This window comes from Neomonachus schauinslandi, chromosome 9 (genome assembly GCF_002201575.2).
Source record: "Neomonachus schauinslandi chromosome 9, ASM220157v2, whole genome shotgun sequence".
NCBI lineage: Eukaryota > Metazoa > Chordata > Mammalia > Carnivora > Phocidae > Neomonachus > Neomonachus schauinslandi.
Genome location: NC_058411.1, coordinates 112,649,092 through 112,667,212, shown reverse-complemented (window position 1 = coordinate 112,667,212; position 18,121 = coordinate 112,649,092). Strand labels below are relative to the sequence as shown.

At 46.5% G+C, this 18,121-nt stretch overlaps 1 protein-coding gene across 5 annotated transcripts in view; it reads left to right on the top strand.

Annotated features, from left to right (window-relative positions):
• Window positions 1–10,003, top strand: part of SNUPN (snurportin 1) — a 23,336-nt gene extending 13,333 nt beyond the window's left edge. For all 5 annotated transcript variants that reach the window (XM_044917891.1, XM_021693851.1, XM_044917889.1 and 2 more), the window contains 6 exons: window positions 146–250; window positions 1,225–1,321; window positions 3,174–3,271; window positions 5,603–5,680; window positions 7,407–7,487; window positions 9,417–10,003. In XM_044917891.1, coding sequence (XP_044773826.1) covers window positions 146–250; window positions 1,225–1,321; window positions 3,174–3,271; window positions 5,603–5,680; window positions 7,407–7,487; window positions 9,417–9,737 — 780 coding nt within the window. In that variant the 3' untranslated portion in view covers window positions 9,738–10,003. The remainder of the gene's footprint in view (window positions 1–145; window positions 251–1,224; window positions 1,322–3,173; window positions 3,272–5,602; window positions 5,681–7,406; window positions 7,488–9,416) is intronic.
• Window positions 10,004–18,121: the final 8,118 nt, after the last annotated feature.

The following is an 18,121-nucleotide window of genomic DNA, read 5'->3' as shown; positions in this document are numbered from 1 at the left end:
CCCTGCCGAGCAGGGAGCCCGATGCGGGACTCGATCCAGGGACTCCAGGATCATGACCTGAGCCGAAGGCAGTCGCTTAACCAACTGAGCCACCCAGGCTCCCCACCCCTGTTGATTTTTAATGCCATTTTTTGTGTGTTCCCAGTTGATGCTGTCTGAGTGGTTAATTGACATCCCTTCAGATTTGGGGCAGGAATGGATTGTGGTCGTGTGCCCTGTTGGAAAAAGAGCCCTGATTGTGGCCTCCAGGGTGAGTCGCTTCCTCCTCCCTATCCCAGCATGCTGGTCTATAGCAGGAGGAATTCTTTGCACTTCGTGTTCCTTTTTTTTTGGTGGGCAGCAAAGTGAGGTTTATTGAGCGATAGCAAAGTGATAGTAAAAGTTCCCAAGGAGGAAGGGGCCCCGAGGGGGTTGCCACCCGGGAGTTTCTAAGTCTAGGGGGTTTTATGGGCTTGTTAGCGGGCTGTTTTCGTCTGATGAACCCTCCCTGCACCTGTCATCCAATCAGGTTTTTGTCATCTACCTATCACATGGGAAAGGGTGGAGGGCTCCTTCCAGGCTGATGTAAGATCCTTTCAAGGGTGGTTTCTCTTAGGGCAGGGGCCCCTTGTCCGTACCTGTCTGCCCTCCAACTATCCTTCATCATTCCCCCCCCTGAAGAGGTAATCCTAACTGCTGTTAGGGAAGAAGGATGACGACTGTTCATAGCTACCTTCTGCTGGTCAGGGGCGTCTCATCCTGATCTATCAAGAGGTCCCCTGTGGATGTCTAGTTTGACAACCATGTGAGGCTCCATCTGAACCACCATTTGGAGTTTGATGACCTTTATTGGTAGTTGTCCTTAACGATGGTGGAGATCCCGGACGAGCCCCCATAAATGTTTCAGGATTTTTTTTCTCCATCGGTGCCCATGGTTCTTGGTCACATCACTTCGAAAAATGAAGAGGTAGACCAGACAGAGTAGTGGGCAGCAAAGCAAGATTTATTGAGTGATAGCAAAGTGATAGTACAAAGCTCCTGAGGAGGGAGGGTGCCTGGGATGGTTGCCCACACTTTGCGTTCCATATCTGCTGCAGCAGCTTGCCTGGTGTGGGGGTTGAAATGCTTTCCTTCAGGAGGGATTTGTTGAGAGCCATCTTTGGGCTGATGACACCTCTGCAGATTGTGGAAGCAAGAGGTTAAGGAGACCTTGATGCCTAATGGGAATGCTAACTTTCCACACAGGGTTCTACCAGCGCCTACACCAAGAGTGGTTACTGTGTCAACAGGTTTTCTTCCCTTCTGCCAGGAGGCAACAGGCAAAACTCAACAACAGCAAAAGGTACCTACATAAAATTGTCTATTTATTAAGTTTGTTTGTTTGTTTAGAAATATATATATATATATTTTTTAAAGATTTTATTTTATTTATTTGACAGAGAGAGAGAGAGACAGCTAGAGAGGGAACACAAGCAGGGGGAGTGGGAGAGGGAGAAGCAGGCTCCCGGCCGAGCAGAGAGCCCGATGTGGGGCTCGATCCCAGGACCCTGGGATCATGACCTGAGCCGAAGGCAGACGCTTAATGACTGAGCCACCCAGGCGCCCTAGAAATATATATATATTTTTACGTAATCTTTACACCCAACAGGGGTTCAAACTCACCATCCCAAGATCAAGAGTCACGTGCTCTACCAACTGAGCCTGCCAGGTGCCCCTATTTATTAAGTTTTGTAATTAGTAAAAGACAGTGGAAGGTCCTTGGTTACTTGCTTTAAAGACTCACTTTGAAAGCATACCTTTGAAACTGTACATCTGGATTCGGGCCATCTCCTTCAAGGTCAAGCAAGTCCTGTCCACTAGATTCAGGCCATCTTCTTCAAGGTCAGGCCTCCTCAGTTGCAGAATAGATGCAGCCCTGTGAGGCCTGCTGGGCAATAAATCCCTGAATTAAAGTCGACACACCTTCCCCGTGGACATCCATTACAAGGTGACATGTGCAGTGTTGGGGGGGTAGATTCCTCAGAATGCCGACTGTAAAGTACAGTGAGCTGTTGCTGGGGCTTCCTGCCAAATTGCCTTTTCTCCTTTATCGTTGTTCTAACCTTAGCCTCTCCTTCCAACCTAGGCTCAGCTGAGGAGACTAAGATCATGGAGGTTAAATCACTTGCCAAGAGCCATTCATTGAAGTGGCAGAGCTGGGCATGAACCTTGTTCTCTTCCCTGCCTGCTCAGGCTCCCTTGGTGGTTCCTTGTGTGCTTGGTACTGAGCCTAGACTTTTCTGTTCACTTTTAGAGCGCTTCACACGTGAACTTTGGCTCACCCATCCTCATGTCTTTCCCCTACTCCTTATACCCACTCCTAGCTCTATTCAGCTCGCTTGCCTGCTTGTTGCCTACATGTGCCCAGTTCGTTCTACCTGTAGGCCTTTGCTCACACCACATCAGTATTCTGGCCTGAAATGCCGTTCCACCTCCCCTCTGCTCTGTTGTTTTAATCCTCTGATCCCAGAAGACTATGTTCACGTACCATCTCTTCTGTGAAGCATTTCCTGCTATGCCAATCTCCCTCTTCTGGAATTCCTGTTGCTCTTAGTTTGTGTTGTACAGTTCAGCTCTTGGTTCTTTTCTCTATGATCATCTTATCTCCTTAACTGGATTGTCACTTCCTTAAAGGCAGGGACTACTTATGGTTAATATTCCACACAGAGCACACCACCTATGATAGGAACTCAAACGTGCATGTAAGGGGCACCTGGGTGGCTCAGTCGTTAGGCATCTGCCTTCGGCTCAGGTCATGATCTCAGGGTCCTGGGATCGAGCCCCGTGTCGGGCTCCCCACTCTGTGGGAAGCCTGCTTCTCCCTCTCCCACTCCCCCTGCTTGTGTTCCCTTTCTCGCTGTGTCTCTCTCTGTCAAATAAATAAATAAAATCTTAAAAAAAAAAAAGTGCATGTAAATTAAAATGGATTACTTGCTTTTGGACTGGAGCTTTTCTAAGGTGAGTAAATGTCGCAGTTTATCTAAAAGTTTAGAATTCCCACCTGGCTTAAGGGTTGCCTTGATCTCTCTCATGCTGTCCTCCTCACGTCACCCTTAAGCGCACCAGGAGCAACAAAGGGCCATGAAGAACTTTCTCCCTAATGAACTCTGATTGGAAGGGGTACCCTGTACTGACTTTCTCTTCCGTATCCCCAGACTACACCATTCTGGACTGCATTTACAGCGAGGTGAACCAGACCTACTATGTTCTGGATGTGATGTGCTGGCGGGGACACCCTTTTTATGACTGCCAGGTAAGGATTAATGCTCTCCTCATGTCTTCTCCTGTTTTCTCCTCTCCTCCCGGGAATGTGGCTCAGCATGTGGGTTTGATACGTGACCAGCTTCTTGGTGTGCACAGGATGTGGTATATCAAGAACATTATCTAATGTTCCTTGCATCTTTGAGTGTGTTTAAATTAGCTTCATTTAAAAAAAAAGAAGTAGGAGGAACTAAGGGAAGTACAGCAATTCTTGAGGGGAGGAAAGAGTGAAACAGAGCAGAGGGGTAGGCTGGGACTTTGTAGAAGCTGCCGCCCCCCCGCCTCTCCAGAGTTGGGGAGGATTGCTGGCAGGGGAGATCGTGGGCAGCAGGGATGCCACCTTGTGCAGGCAGCACAAGGAAGAGAAGGTGGAGTTAAGTCACCACCGAGAGTCTCCAGCCAGCTCTGCTGCCTCACCAACCACATCCTGACCCTGAAAACAGCAGGGCCTCCTTCGTATGACACAATGGCGCGAATCTCTGAGGGGCCAGCTCTGGAAGGAGATTTTCCAAGTGAGGAGACGCCCCAATACTCTCCCCTCAAGTTTCACCTTCCCCCAAGGCTTTTCTGAGATCGGTGATTCCTATGAGTGACGGTGGCAGTCATTGGAGTGAGGCTGGGTCAGCCCCTCAGATTCCACTTGTGTTCCCCACACTCCCGCATCATTGTCTCAGTTTTCTAGTGGTGATTTTTTGTCCTCCCTTTCAGTTAGTTTATCACAGTTCTCCATGTGGTTAGAAATGCAGATTTCCAGACCTACTGAATCAGAAACTCTGGGGTCAACTCATGTTTTAACAAGCCTCCAGGCGATCCTCATGTAGGCCCAAGTGTGAGAATCACTGGTTGTCACTATAGGCTACTGCTTTCTGTAGCCATTAGCCGAAGCGTGATTTTCCAAAGCATTATGTTAGGTGGTGGTGCTGCAGAATTCGAATACACGCCTCGTTCTAACAATATAGCTAAGACTTGCATTGCCAAGCACTTTCTGAGCACTATCTCACTGAAGCCCTTAAAACAACTCTATAAGGTGAGTACTGTTGTCCTTCCTCATCATATAGGTATGGAAGCTGAGAGCCACAGGTGGTAAGTACCTTGCTCCAGTGCAGAGCCACACCTAAAACTCAGATCTCATAAATTCAATCTAGGACATATTTTTCTTTAATTCTGCTGAAGGATGTTTTATAACATGTATTCACAACTTGTAAATTTGGATACTAAAATTACCTGTATTTCGGGCGCCTGGGTGGTTCAGTGGGTTAAGCGTCTGCCTTCGGCTCAGGTCATGATCCTGGAGTCCTGGGATGGAGCCTCACGTCGGGCTCCCTGCTCAGCGAGGAGTCTGCTTCTCCCTCTGACCTTCTCCCCTCTCATGCTGTTTCTCTCTCTCTCTCTCTCAAATAAATAAATAAAATCTTTAAAAATAAATAAAATTACCTGTGTTTCTATAATATATAGAATAGACTTTATTTTTATTTATTTATTTTTTAAAGATTTTATTTATTTATTTGACAGAGAGAGACACCGTGAGAGAGGGAACACAAGCAAGGGGAGTGGGAGAGGGAGAAGCAGGCTTCCCGCCGAGCAGGGAGCCCAATGCGGGGCTCGAACCCAGGACCCTGGGATCATGACCTGAGCCGAAGGCAGACGCTTAACGACTGAGCCACCCAGGTGCCCCTGACATTTTTTTTATTTTTAAAAGCAAAATAATGTACAAGAAACAAAAGGCACTTAATAGCTACAGAAGTGTACATATCCGTAATTCAGGGAATAGAGTAGTTTATGAGAAGTTACAACTATATAGTAGTTTCTTATCCTCAGAATTAAAATAAAACAAAGGTTGTTTTATTTTAATGGTAAGTACCAACAATATATGTTGACTGGACTGCTATTAAAAATCTTAATTGGGGGGGGCGCCTGGGTGGCTCAGTCAGTTGAGCAACTGCCTTCGGCTCAGGTCATGATCCTGGAGTCCCTGGATCGTGTCCCGCATCAGGCTCCCTGCTCGGCGGGGAGTCTGCTTCTCCCTCTGACCCTCCCCCCTCTCATGTACTCTCTCTCTCTGTCTCTCTCTCTCAAATAAATAAATAAATAAATCTTTAAAAAATTTTTTTAAAAATCTTAATTGGGTTTTAAGAAAAAATCTGCAAAGATTTTATAAACATTTTACTGACCTTATGGCAGTGTTTGAAGGGACAATGAGGGTAATGATAGAGGAGCTTAGGTCTCTATAAATTAGGTGGCTATTTAGAATGGGGTGTTTTTGTTCATATTATTGTTTGAAATGAGCAGCATTTCATCTTTCTGTTTCCCTTCTCTGTGGCAGACTGATTTCCGATTCTACTGGATGCATTCGAAGTTACCAGAAGAACAAGGACTGGGAGAGAAATCCAAGCTTAATCCTGTAAGACCTGGTGTTAGGACTGTAGGATTCTTTAGGGGGATTGGTTTGGATTGTTCTATTATCTAAATATAATCATTATGAAGAAAATTATCTTGTTGTTGAGGCAGCGTGGCACATTGAGAAGGATGTGGACTTAACAGTCATCCAGATCTGAACTAGTTTTGGCTTTAACAATTACTAGCTAAAGTTAATAACCTCATTTGGCCTTAGTTTCTTCATCTCTGTTGTAGGGTTAATAACACCTACTTTACAGGGTTGTTCTAAGAACCAAGTGACACAAATGTGCCAGTTCTCCTAACATGATACTTACGGTAGTCACTCAATAAATAGTGGTTAATATAAAATGCTAATAGCTCTCGTACAGTGGTTCTCAAACTGTAGCATGCGTCAGCAGTATCTGGAAGCTTGGTAAACATAGATGCCTGGGCCTCCTCGCCCAAGTTTCTGATTCAGTAGGTCAGGGTGAGCCTGAGGATTTGCATTTCTTTGTTTTTAAAGATTTTATTTATTTGACAGCGAGAGAGGGAACACAAGCAGAGAGAGTGGGAGAGGGGGAGAGTGGGAGAGGGAGAAGCAGGCTCCACGCAGAGCAGGGAGCCCGATGCGGGGCTCGATCCCAGGACCCTGGGATCCCAGGACCCTGAGCTGAAGGCAGACGCTTAACGACTGAGCCACCCAGGCGCCCCTGAGGCGCCCCTGAGGATTTGCATTTCTAAGAAGTTCCCCAGTGTTGCCGGTACTGCTAGTCCGCGGACCACACTTTGAGAACCTCTGTTCTTGTATCTGAGCTGAGAGTGACCTCATCTAGTCAGCTGCCTCATTTTACAGATGAAGATGTAAGCTCAGAGAGGGGACTGCCTTCCCCAAGGTCCCACAGCCCAGGATGACAGCCCATGTGTCTTTGCTACCCACTCAGCGATGAGATATGTGACAGCTGTGTTCAGGGCATTTTATTAGCAAAGCCCCATAGATTGGCATTTGCTTGGATTGCTTACAACACTTTTAAAGGCATTCGGATAACCAATTACAGGACAGTAAATGGGGTCAGTATCCAGTGATGTTACCAGGAAGGTCCTGGAAGAACATGTATTGAGGAAGGGAACGTGGGAGCAGCTGGGTCTGAAATGTTCTGAGTGCTCTGCATGTATTATCTCACTGAACCCATGCAACAACCCTATGAGGGAGATACTTTTATTATCCTCTTTTATAGATGGGACAGCAGAGGCATATACAGATGAAATGATTGGCAGAGTTGGGAGTCAAACCCAAGCAATCTGACTTTAGAATTTTAGTCCTAATCACTTTGTTACACTGTTCAGTCTAAAAATTCTTGCTGATGTGAAAGGGGCTGCACTAGTCCTTCTTTCGCACTGTCATGTGGCTTCGAGAATAACATACAGTCCCTAAACCTAGCACAGGACAGTGGTTCTCAGTCCTGGTTGTGTGTCAAAATCAACTGGATAGCTTTAAAAAAAAAATGCCTGGGACCCAGGCCAATTCAGTCAGAATCTCGGGGTGGGGCCTGGGCTTCAGTGATTTTTAAGAGTTCCCCTGGTGATTCTTGTGGATAAAGCAAGGTTGAGGACTCCCAATCCAGTAATTCATAGGGTTGAGGAGGGTAGGGAAGGATGAGACTGAACTTTTCTTCTTTGATACAGGTTTTCGCTTGCTGGAACCAATATTATTTGTAACATGCACTAATTCTTTGCTCTAATTTATATTTTAGTTTAAATTTGTGGGGCTAAAGAATTTCCCTTGTACTCCTGAGAGCCTGTGTAAGGTGCTGTCTATGGATTTCCCTTTTGAGGTAACAACCATTGTCTTTATTGCTCTGACCCGATTGCAGGATGCAGGGATGCTTGGCTACACAGAGTCTTAGGATATCCTCTGACTTTGCTGTGTCAGAGCATCAGAGAAGGGCTGAAAGCTGATTCCTGGGAAAGGATGTGCCACTGCCCTTCAGAGCCTCAGCTCCACCCTGCTAGAGAAGTCAGAATGCCAGGGCTGGAAGGGCTCTGCAAGGACAGCTCATCTACACCCCTCATTATACAGATGGAGAGGCAGGGGCACAGGGAGGACCAAGGCTTCCATCCCCAGGTCCTTCTTGGGTGCCTGTTTTCTGCTACGAGCCTGATAGCCAGGCCCCTCGTTTGACTGCCATAGCCAATGGTAAAGTTGGGGGCTCCTGTGACTGACAGACCAAGGGGGCACGAACTCCTTATCCTCCCTCCCAAGAGTAGATGGTTCCTGGGGGTGGTGCCGCTTGCTGAGCAGTGGCACAGGAGCAGGGTGACCAACCTGCCCTGGTTTGTCCAAAACTGTCCCAGTTTAGCACTGAAAGTCTCATGTCCCTAGAAGTTCCTCAGTCCTGGGCAGTCTTTTGTCATCCTCAGAACCTGCAGTTACCCTCTCCAGGCTCAGCACACAAACTTTCCTTTGCCCCTCACATCCTTTAAAATTCTGCCTAGTCACCCACAAGTATTTACTTGAACTGGATATAATTTCGCTAAAAGGATCATAGCTTCCCAAATGAGGAAATGGCAAAGGCCGAGTTGCCTTCATTTCTGGGAGTCAATTAAGAAGGTGGTAAAAACACCATCTTTATTTATAATCCTTATGCCCCAGTGACAATAAATGCTTTTTAGAGATGAGTCACTGAATCATGGAAAAGAAAATGTGGGACTGTAGGAGGTCTTCCCGTTGAGAAAAACTGAGTTTCCCAGAACATAGCTTGCAGATAATTTAGGGGGAGGTTAGGCAGCCAACAATGGCATGGGGAACAGGGCTTCCTGACAGTCTGTTTCCCCTGTGCTCAGCAGTCCAGCGTCTTGGAGGGGCCTGTCCAATTCCCCTGCTTTGTTCCCTGTGTGGAGCACATTCCCTATTACAAAGACGTCTGAGTGGTGAAAAGTGCATGGGATCTGGGGACAGAAAACCTGGGTTCAAGTTGAATTTCTGCTTCATACTGTGTTTTTATTTTTTTTATTTATTTTATTTTAAAAAGATTTTTATTTATTTACTTGAGAGAGAGAGTGAGCAAGAGAAAGAAAGAGAGCACACGCCAAGGAAGAGGCAGAGGGAGAGGGAGAAGCAGAATCCCCACCAAGTAGGGAGCCCAGTGCGGGGCTTGATCCCAGGACCCTAGGATCATGACCTGAGCCAAAGACAGACGCTTAACCAACTGAGTCACCCAGGTGCCCCTATTTTTTTTTTTTTTTTAAGATTTATTTATTTGAGAGAGAGAGAGAGAGCCCGAGCAGAAGGGGCAGAGGTAGAGGAAGAGAGAATCTCAAGCAGACATTGTGCTGAGCATGGAGCCCAATGCGGGGCTCGATCTCATGACTCTGAGATCACGACCTGAGCTGAAACCAAGAGTCGGACACTCAACCGACTCTGCCACCCAGGCTCCCCCATACTGTGTTTTTAGGGAGGACCTCAAAACTAGCCCTAGCCCCTTTTCTTAAACACCCTCAGCGGTGGGTAAGAGGATAAAGTAGTGGGTAGCAAGCACCCTGCAAACAAGAAGTGCTATTTATGTTTTTATTTTCTAAAATTTAGTTTTCTAGGCCATTTCTTCATTTAGAGAAATTGCATGTGTGAGAAACAAGGATTCTTTTTCCCCTGGCAGTGATCCAGGAAAGGGAGTTGGCACCCTAGAGCGGCCCCGGTGTGCATAGACTCTCCTGGAACATGGGGCCCCAGAAGTCATTTTGGTCCCTGATTTCCCCTTTTATAGGTAGATGGACTTCTCTTCTACCACAAGGAGACCCACTATAGCCCTGGAAGCACTCCTCTGGTGGGCTGGCTGCGCCCCTACATGGTGTCCGATGTTCTTGGCTTAGCCGTGCCAGCCGGCCCTCTGACCACCAAGCCAGAATATGCTGGGCACCAGCTCCAGCAGATTATTGAGCACAAGAGGAGCCAGGAAGGCATGAAGGAGAATGTCACACACAAGGCGTCTGAGGACGGACGCTATGAGTTGGAACACCTGTCTACCCCCAAGCTGAAGAGCCCTCCCTATAGCCTGGACCCCCCTGGGAGCCTCATGGAGAACTGAACAGGGTGGCTCCTTGGGGAGTCACAGGATGGTGCTTCATCCCAAAAAGAAGTCTGGGGAGGAAGACAGTGACAACAACAGGTTATTTCGTTTTAGAGTGGCCTTTCCCAAGCCACTCCAGTTGGACACAGCTTATCTCCTATCTGAAATGCTTGCTCAGACCGTTGAGAGATGTTCCCAGATTGGGTGGTCTTTGGATTTGAGCAGAAATTCCTGTGAAAAGTATATCCCAGATATCCACAATGTAAATATATGTAATTCTTACGAAAGAAGTTGTTTGTGGTTCTTAAACTTTAGATGGTTGTGACCCTCCCCCACCTCCTTCCCCTCTCCCCCCCCCCCCCTCCGGCTACCTAAACCATGACTGTTCAAGTCTTGGCCCATTTCACTGTTTTTAGCACTTAAGCATTCTGCTGAGTTTCCAGTTGCTGCTGTTAGTAACGTCATTTTCTAAAAGGCCTTACCAGGAACTGCAGTTCTTGATATTTGAATATGTTCCCTCTTCTGAGAAGTGTGATTCTCTTTGGTTTAGACAATGCCAGAGATAAAATGCAAATGGAGTTCATTCACAACTTGGACAAACAGTGCGCCTTTCAGAAGATAAGCCTCGTGCTAGGCCCCAGTGATGTAGAGGGGGTTATGGGGATAGATAGGACTCAGACCCTGCCCTAGAGAATTAACAGTCCAGTTGAGGAAAGAAACCCACCGGCATGGTGGTGAGAAGATTGCTTTCGGGCTGAAAGATGCAGAGAACCCTGGGCAGGAAAGCAGAGGGAGGCTCCGTAGAGGAGGTTGGAGCTAGACTGAGGCTCAGAGCAGGACAGAAAGGGCTCTGCAGAGGAGGAGAGCAGGAGTTTCTCACAGAGGCAGGAGGGTATGCAGTCGCCCCCTCTGGAGCGGGGTCAGACTCGCTCAGGGACCTGAAGCAGGTTCAGCATGCCTCAGGCTTAAATGAGGGTTGGGGAGCTGCCCAGGAGGAGGCTGGAGAGAGAGGTGGGCCTGGGTATTCTGCAGAGGTTTTAGATTTTATGTCATGGAAGAGCTTTGAGCAGGCCAGATCCATTTAGATTTGTAAACTAGGGCTCTTTGGCAGCTGTGGCAGTGGAAGATAGTGTCTAAAACTAACCAATTCATTTCTGCTCTGTGTTCAGGAAATGTGTCCCATTTCCCGTGGCCTCAATCTGCTGCTCTCACTGCTTTCCACCTTTCTAGGATTTCTTTTATCAGACAAAAAGAGTTCACTATTTTACTCCCACAATACTAGCTAGCGTCCTGTGGCAAAATTTTAGAGGCATGCCGGTCGGATCTTGTCTGACTTGCAATTGGTTCCTTTGGGTTGATTAATTCTGGGAACAGATCTGGGCAGAAGTTGTGGTTAAGTGGAGCCTGATTACACAAATTCAGCACATCAGTGGAACTAGCCTCAGTGTTGGGCTTTTACAGAGCTGCTCAAGCTGACTCTGTAAAATCGGAGAAGGAAGACAACACCCCCCCCCCCCCCATAATGATCCTGCTGGCTGCAGATTTAAGCATGCCTACATCAATAAGCTCTTTTCTGAATTTGGGTCAATGCTGCAATAGGAACATTGTATTCCTCTTGCCAAGGAGCATGTTGTCAGCTGCCTTAGATGCTACATGATCTTCCCAAGGAGAATGCACTAGTCTGTGCTCTTAGCAAGCCAACTGTATCATTTCAGGAGCTGTGCATGCTAGCTAGTATCAGTAGAGACTTGGCTGGGCCCTGCTCAGAAATAAGCATGTCTGGAGAGACTACTTCCACAAAAGGACACTCTTGGGAGACAGATGCGCGAGTCACAGAACATACCAGGCAAACTTATCACCAAGCACAACTTGATATTGTTGAATGATAGCTTGAAGGATGTATTTCAGAGGAGTGCCCCTTCTATTTTTAACTGAGGAGCCAATATTATTAATCACTGAATAGCATGTCCTCTGGTCATATTTCTTGTGAATTGTAAAACCACCTCCTGCCACCTGTTTCAAAGATGGCTGTGTAAATAAGTTGTTGTGATTGGATATTAGTTTTCTGGCCACCCTTCCGAATAGCGACCAGTTTCTTTTTTTGTGGAATTATCTCTTCCTTATGCAGTGTGATCTGATGGGACTGTAATCTGGGGGAACTGCGCTCCTTTAGCCAAACATCAGGCTCATGACTCAAGATGGACCAATCACCTGCTCCTCACCAGGAATCTGTATCCTGAGCAGAGGAACAAAGAAAGTGAATCTGTTGGAATTCATTTATTTTGCCCTCGGAAAGGTAGGGGGGTGTTGCTTGTTCTTGCTATTAAACCAACGAGCACCCAGTAAATTCAGTCCTGCTTAAATTAGCCAGAGCTGATTTCTGGACTTGCAACCAAAGAATCCTAGCTGATACTATTGCCTGTGGCCTATCCTGCTTGCCTTGGCTAGAGGGCCAGCTTGGCATGAGTTAACTAAGGACTGCTAGTTGAGATCACCTATTTCATCTCAAGTGCCATAGGAACCCACACACCTGGAAAAGAGTAGGCTCTTCAAACAGTTGATACAAAGTAGGCAGTCTTGGTTGTTTTACTGTTAACTCAGAAAGCCATGCTAGGTTCTAATGCCTGCATCAAAGAGTTGGTGTCATCCTAATTCACTTGTGTTTGATATTAGTTTGTCTATAATCACTGTTTTTTCTTTTAAAGATTTTATTTATTTATTTGAGAGATAGAGACAGCAAGAGAGGGAACACAAGCAGGGGGAGTGGGAGAGGAAGAAGCAGGCTTCCCGCGGAGCAGGGATCCCAATGTGGGGCCCGATCCCAGGACCTGAGCCGAAGGCAGACGCTTAACGACTGAGCCACCCAGGCACCCCTATAATCACTGTTTTTTCACTAGTTCACTTCACACTTACTTGTGTCAGAAATCTGACTTCTGTTCCTACCACTTTTGGGTGCTCTCATCAAGGGACTGGTGGTCTCCTGTTTTCCAAATGTAAGGGGCATTTCCCAGCCTTTCTCTTTCCTGGCTTCACTGCTGTGTATGTGCTGATGCCTGCCCTGCGCTCCAGCCCTATCTATGTATCTAACTCCTTACCAGTCAATCTCCCAGTCACTTCAAACTCGACATGTCCCAAACTGAACTCATTATCTCTCCCCCACAGTCCCTCTCAATCATGCTCTCTTCCTGCGATCCTTGTCTTAGTTAATAGCATTTAGTCACCCCAGCTAGGAACCTAGATATTATTCTGATGATTCCTGTACATTTCTTACCTTTCACAGCTAGTGAGTCACCACATCCTTTAAACTCCACCTTTCTCTTCTCCATTTCCTCTATGACCTAAAGCCTTAATTCAAGTCTTCATCATCCTGGAGTACTGCCAGAGTTTCTTACCTAGTTTCCCTGCCACCAATCCTCCCCCCGCTGCCATCCACTCCTGCCGTAACTGGCAGAGTGATCCTTTCTAAAAATGCATTGCTTCAGGGATTTCCCATTGCCTACAAGCTTCTCAGCCTGCCATGTAAGTTTCTTCATGACCTGGCCTTAGCATGTCTGTCCAGCCTCATAAATTACCTTCCTTCCTTTGCTGCCTCCTCTCCAGTGATGCTGCTTTACAGTTCCTTGTACAAAAACATGTGTTTTATACCACATCCTCCCACCCCCACCACCATGTCCCTCTTCACTCGGACTTCATTCATCTGGTAAATATATCTACTCATCTTTGGAAAATTCCATTTAACAGATACCTGGTTGAACCTTTACCTCTGCAGGTAGAATTAGCCATTCTCATGTTTGTGCCTTCCCCATCCCACTGCATATAATCTCTCTCTCCCAAATTTAGGGATAGTCCTCAAGACCACACTTAGGTTTGATAATTCACCAGAAGAACTCACTGAAAGCTGTTATACTCACGGATAGAGTTTGTCACAGTGTTAGGAAACAGATTAGCCAGTCAAGGGAAGAAATGCATGGGGCAGAGTCCTGAAAGTTCCAAATGTGAATCTTCGTTTTCCTCTCCCAGTGGAATCATGAATAGCATTAACTTCCCTGGGACCTGTGTATGATAGTACTCAGGGAGAACTGCCAACCAGAGAATTTCACCTGAGCCTTGGTGTCCCAAGTTTTTATTGGAGCTTGGTCATTTGGACCCGGTTGGCTGACCTCACTCTCCAGCCTCTCCAGAGGTCTAGCTGATAACACAGGATCCAAAGTCCTCCTTTCCCCCAGTCACAGTGCTAGACTATCTGGTGTGGCCAAAGACCCTCAGGCAAACAAACTTTCTTAGGACATTCCAAAGGCTTAGAGGTTATTTCCTAGGAGCCAAGGGCAAAGGCCAACTTCTCTTTGAGCAAGGTTAAATTCCTTACTACACATTCCCTCTATTAGATGGCAAGCTTTTTTTTTTTTCGAAGATTTTTATTTATTTATTTGACAGAGAGAGTGAGAGCGTGTGTACACAAGTAGGCAGAGCAGTAGGCAGAGGGAGAGGGAGAGGGAGAAGCAGGCTCCCAGCTGAGCAGAGAGCCCAACTTGGAGCTCGATCCCAAGACCCCAGGAACATGACCTGAGCCAAAGGCAGACGCTTAACCGACTGAGCCACCCAGGCGCCCCTAGATTGCAAACTCTTTCAGGTCAGAGACCTGGTCTTATTCATCTTTAGCTTCCCAGTGCCTGGCATTTATTAAAATGTTGGTTGGGTGGGGCTGCCTGGGTGGCTCAGTCATTAAGCGTCTGCCTTCAGCTCAGGTCATGACCCCAGGGTCCTGGGATCGAGCCCCGCCTCGGGCTGCCTGCTCCGCGGGAAGCCTGCTTCTCCCTCTCCCACTCCCCCTGCTTGTGTTCCCTTTCACACTGTGTCTCTCTCTGTCAAATAAATAAAATAAAAAATCTTTAAAAAAAAATGTTGCTTGGGTGAATGAGATGATGAGCTGGAATGAGAAGGCAGTCCCTCTTCTCTTCTGCACAGAGCAGTGACCCTGGAGAGGAGGCTGAGTGGAAGTGTGTGGTGGGCTGCTAATGGGTGGATGGATATGCTGCAGAGTTCTAAAAACAAGAATTATATTTAGTTCTCTGAATGTGCTTAAAAGGACAACCTAAAAACTTCTCATACACTGGAGGAGGGAAAGAAATGATGTTCACAGCTACAGATTTCCTCTCTAGTAAGGAAGTGAGCAAAAACCTCACAATACATATTTTTAAGCAGATGTGGCCATTTGTTTTATGCATTCTGATATGTAGGGCAGGAAAAGTGGACAAAAGCCTTGAGATCTTGGCAAGAGTATGACTGCTTGTTTTGGTAAGATGGGCTGATTTCTGAGTTCCTACCCTGTCTTAGGATTCTGTGATTACACCCAGTGCTTATGTCAAAAAAGAAGAAAATTTATTTTTTTTAAAGATTTTACTTATTTATTTTAGAGAGAGTGCGTGCGCGCACAGGGGGAAGGGCAGAGGGAGAGGGAGAGTCTTAAGCAGACCCTGCACTGAGCATGGAGCCCATTGCAGGGCTAGATCTCACGACCTTGAGATCACAACCCGAGCCAAAACCAAGAATCCAGTGCTTAAACAACTGCACCACCCAGGCAGCCCAAGAACCAAATTAATTTAAAATTTTTGTTTCCCCACCAAGTCTTGAGAGGTTTGGTCTTGGGTGTTGCTTTGATTGTGACTCACCCTCTACGCCCCTCCCCAGTGGGTCTACGGCAAGGCAGAGGCAAGGAGGAGGGGCCTGGGAGAGCTGGGAGGTTGGCGGTAGTGAAGATGAATCAAGAGTAGCCTCAGGCAGGAAATATCTGAGGGAAGAGACAGAGTCCCTAATCTAGGATGTGTGCATTTGTTTCTCACATCCATTCCCAGTGATAGTGATTATTTTGAAAAGTGGATTTTTGTGTCTGTTTTGAGGAGGCAGAGAAGTGGCCAGAGGCAGCCTGGGAAACTGGGGGGTAGGCCTCACTATGGGGCCCAGACCAGAGGCATTCTCCTCATCCTCAGAGACAGTATGGAACCAGAAGAGACAAAATTTGAAACCTAGAGAGTTCTTCTGGCCAAGACTTGGCACAGACCACTAGCATTTATAGCAAGCTTCTTTCCAGCTGGCTGGCGGTCCCTTCAAGCCTCTCCCTCTGCTTTTGCCCTGCAGGTTTTCTCCGCTGTCAAACTGGGGAAATAAAAGATGGAACTCGTCTGTCAGTTCTGCTTCTCGCTGGCAACGTTAACAAAAGCTTTTGTAAGGGAGGAAGTTGAAACTGGTTCAGACAAGGTTCTGTCTATTTGTGGACTTAACTTATCCCTTCTGTTCTGGACTCCCGTTAACACAGATAAAGTCAAAGTGAGTGAAAGCAGTGTAACTCAGATGGTACCTCCCTCTTACATTGAATGTTTTTTCATAAGCAACAAAGTATCCAGGGTAACCAAACCAGTTTGGTATTCTTTGATAAAAATTGGACCTCGTTGGCTAGGAAAGGACAGATCCATTCTTTCAGCAAACATTGATTGAGCACCACCTGCTGTGTACAGTGTATCGCACTAGGTTCTGAAGAAAGAGGAGTGACTAAGACATGGTCCCTGCCCCCAAGAAGCTCGTGGTCTAGTGGGAGAAATGGGCAAGGAAGCAAATAATTGTCCTCAGAGTGTTAGATAAACTCTAGACACAGGTGTCAGGTACAAAAGTAACATAGAATAGTGACTGATTAACCCGTGATTTAGGAGTGGTGCATAGGATGTCAGATGAGAAAATTGAGTGTGGAAAGAGACAGCTCGGGCGCCTGGGTGGCTCAGTTGGTTAAGCGACTGCCTTCGGCTCAGGTCATGATCCTGGAGTCCCGGGATCGAGTTCCGCATCGGGCTCCCTGCTCGGCGGGGAGTCTGCTTCTCCCTCTGACCCTCCTCCTCTCATTCTCTCTGTCTCAAATAAATAAAAAAAAAAAAAAAAGAAAGAGCTCACGTTCTAGTTTAAAAAGAAGACAAAAGCAAAAACGGTCAAGAACAGCAACAGGGAAGGATGGTCCCTGGAGCATTTTGGGTAATGGGGGAATGTAATCTACATGGGATAGGGTTTTTCACCTTCCTTGCAAAGCACATTCTAGTGGTGATAGATTTAGCCTATGAGTAAATAAGAAAAAAAGTCCCCCCTAGACATTGGTTAGCAGTATGACCTTATTTAGCCTGTATCTGTTTGCCTTTTAGAAAAAAGGCAGTAAGAATTTGGGGGGGATCTTTTATAGCCAAAGCATGTGTGTATAACACAACATATCTTTTCCATAGGCAGTAGTCATTTTGGAGCAATGTTTGAGAGGAGCTTTGGATTTTATTTTATTTTATTTTAAGATTTTATTTATTTATTTGACAGAGAGAAAGAGAGAGAGAGGCAGAGGGAGAGGGAGAAGCAGACTCCCTGCTGAGCAGGGAGCCTGATATGGGGCTTGATCACAGGACCCTGGGATCAGGGCCTGAGCCAAAGACAGACAATTAATTGGCTGAGCCACCCGGGCACCACATGAGCTTTGCATTTTATTTTATTTTATTTACTTTACTTATTTTTTTTTTTTAAGATTTTCTTTATTTGACAGAGAGACAGCGAGAGAGGGAACACAAGCAGGGGGAGTGGGAGAGGGAGAAGCAGGCTTCCCGCTGAGCAGAGAGCCCGATGCGGGGGCTCAATCCCAGGACCCTGGGATCATGACCTGAGCTGAAGGCAGACGCTTAATGACTGAGCCACCCAGGCAGCCCAAGCTTTGGATTTTAGAAGTAAAGGTGTTTTGGGGGAAGGTGTTGTAAAATTCCAATCATAGTTTTGGAAATATCTCTTTTCCAAACAAATATACCTGAGCAAGTATAAGAAAGGCAGGAGAAAATGGCAAGCTAGAGGTCTCAGAGTTAAGGTGGCTATCTTTTTAAATTTTATTTCATTTATTTATTTTTATAAGGTGGCTGTCTTCACTGATTCAGTCATTTAACACATTTATGAAGGGCCTGCCTACTAGGTACCAGGCTCTAGATTCTGAGGGGCCAGGGGCCAACAAGACAGAGGTGGTTCCTGCCTTCCTGGAGCTTATAGTCTAGTAATACAGGCAGAGACTAGGCTGATGGACATGGAAACAAGGGCACAGTTAGAAACTGTGATCAGCTCTCTGATAAAAAATAATAATAATAAGAGGGAGAGAGAGAGCAACAGGGCGTCTAATTCAGTTTAGGGAGTAGCCAAGAAAGATCTTGCTGAGGAAGTGACTTTTGAGCTGAGACCTTAAGGATGAGTCACATTTGTCTGGTGAAGAAGGTGGGAGGAAGGGGAGGAAAAGCTTTCTAGACAGAGACCTGAAACCTTTGCCTTAAAAGCAAAGGACAGGGCGGCTGGGTAGCTCAGTTGGTTAAGCGACTGCCTTCGGCTTAGGTCATGATCCTGGAGTC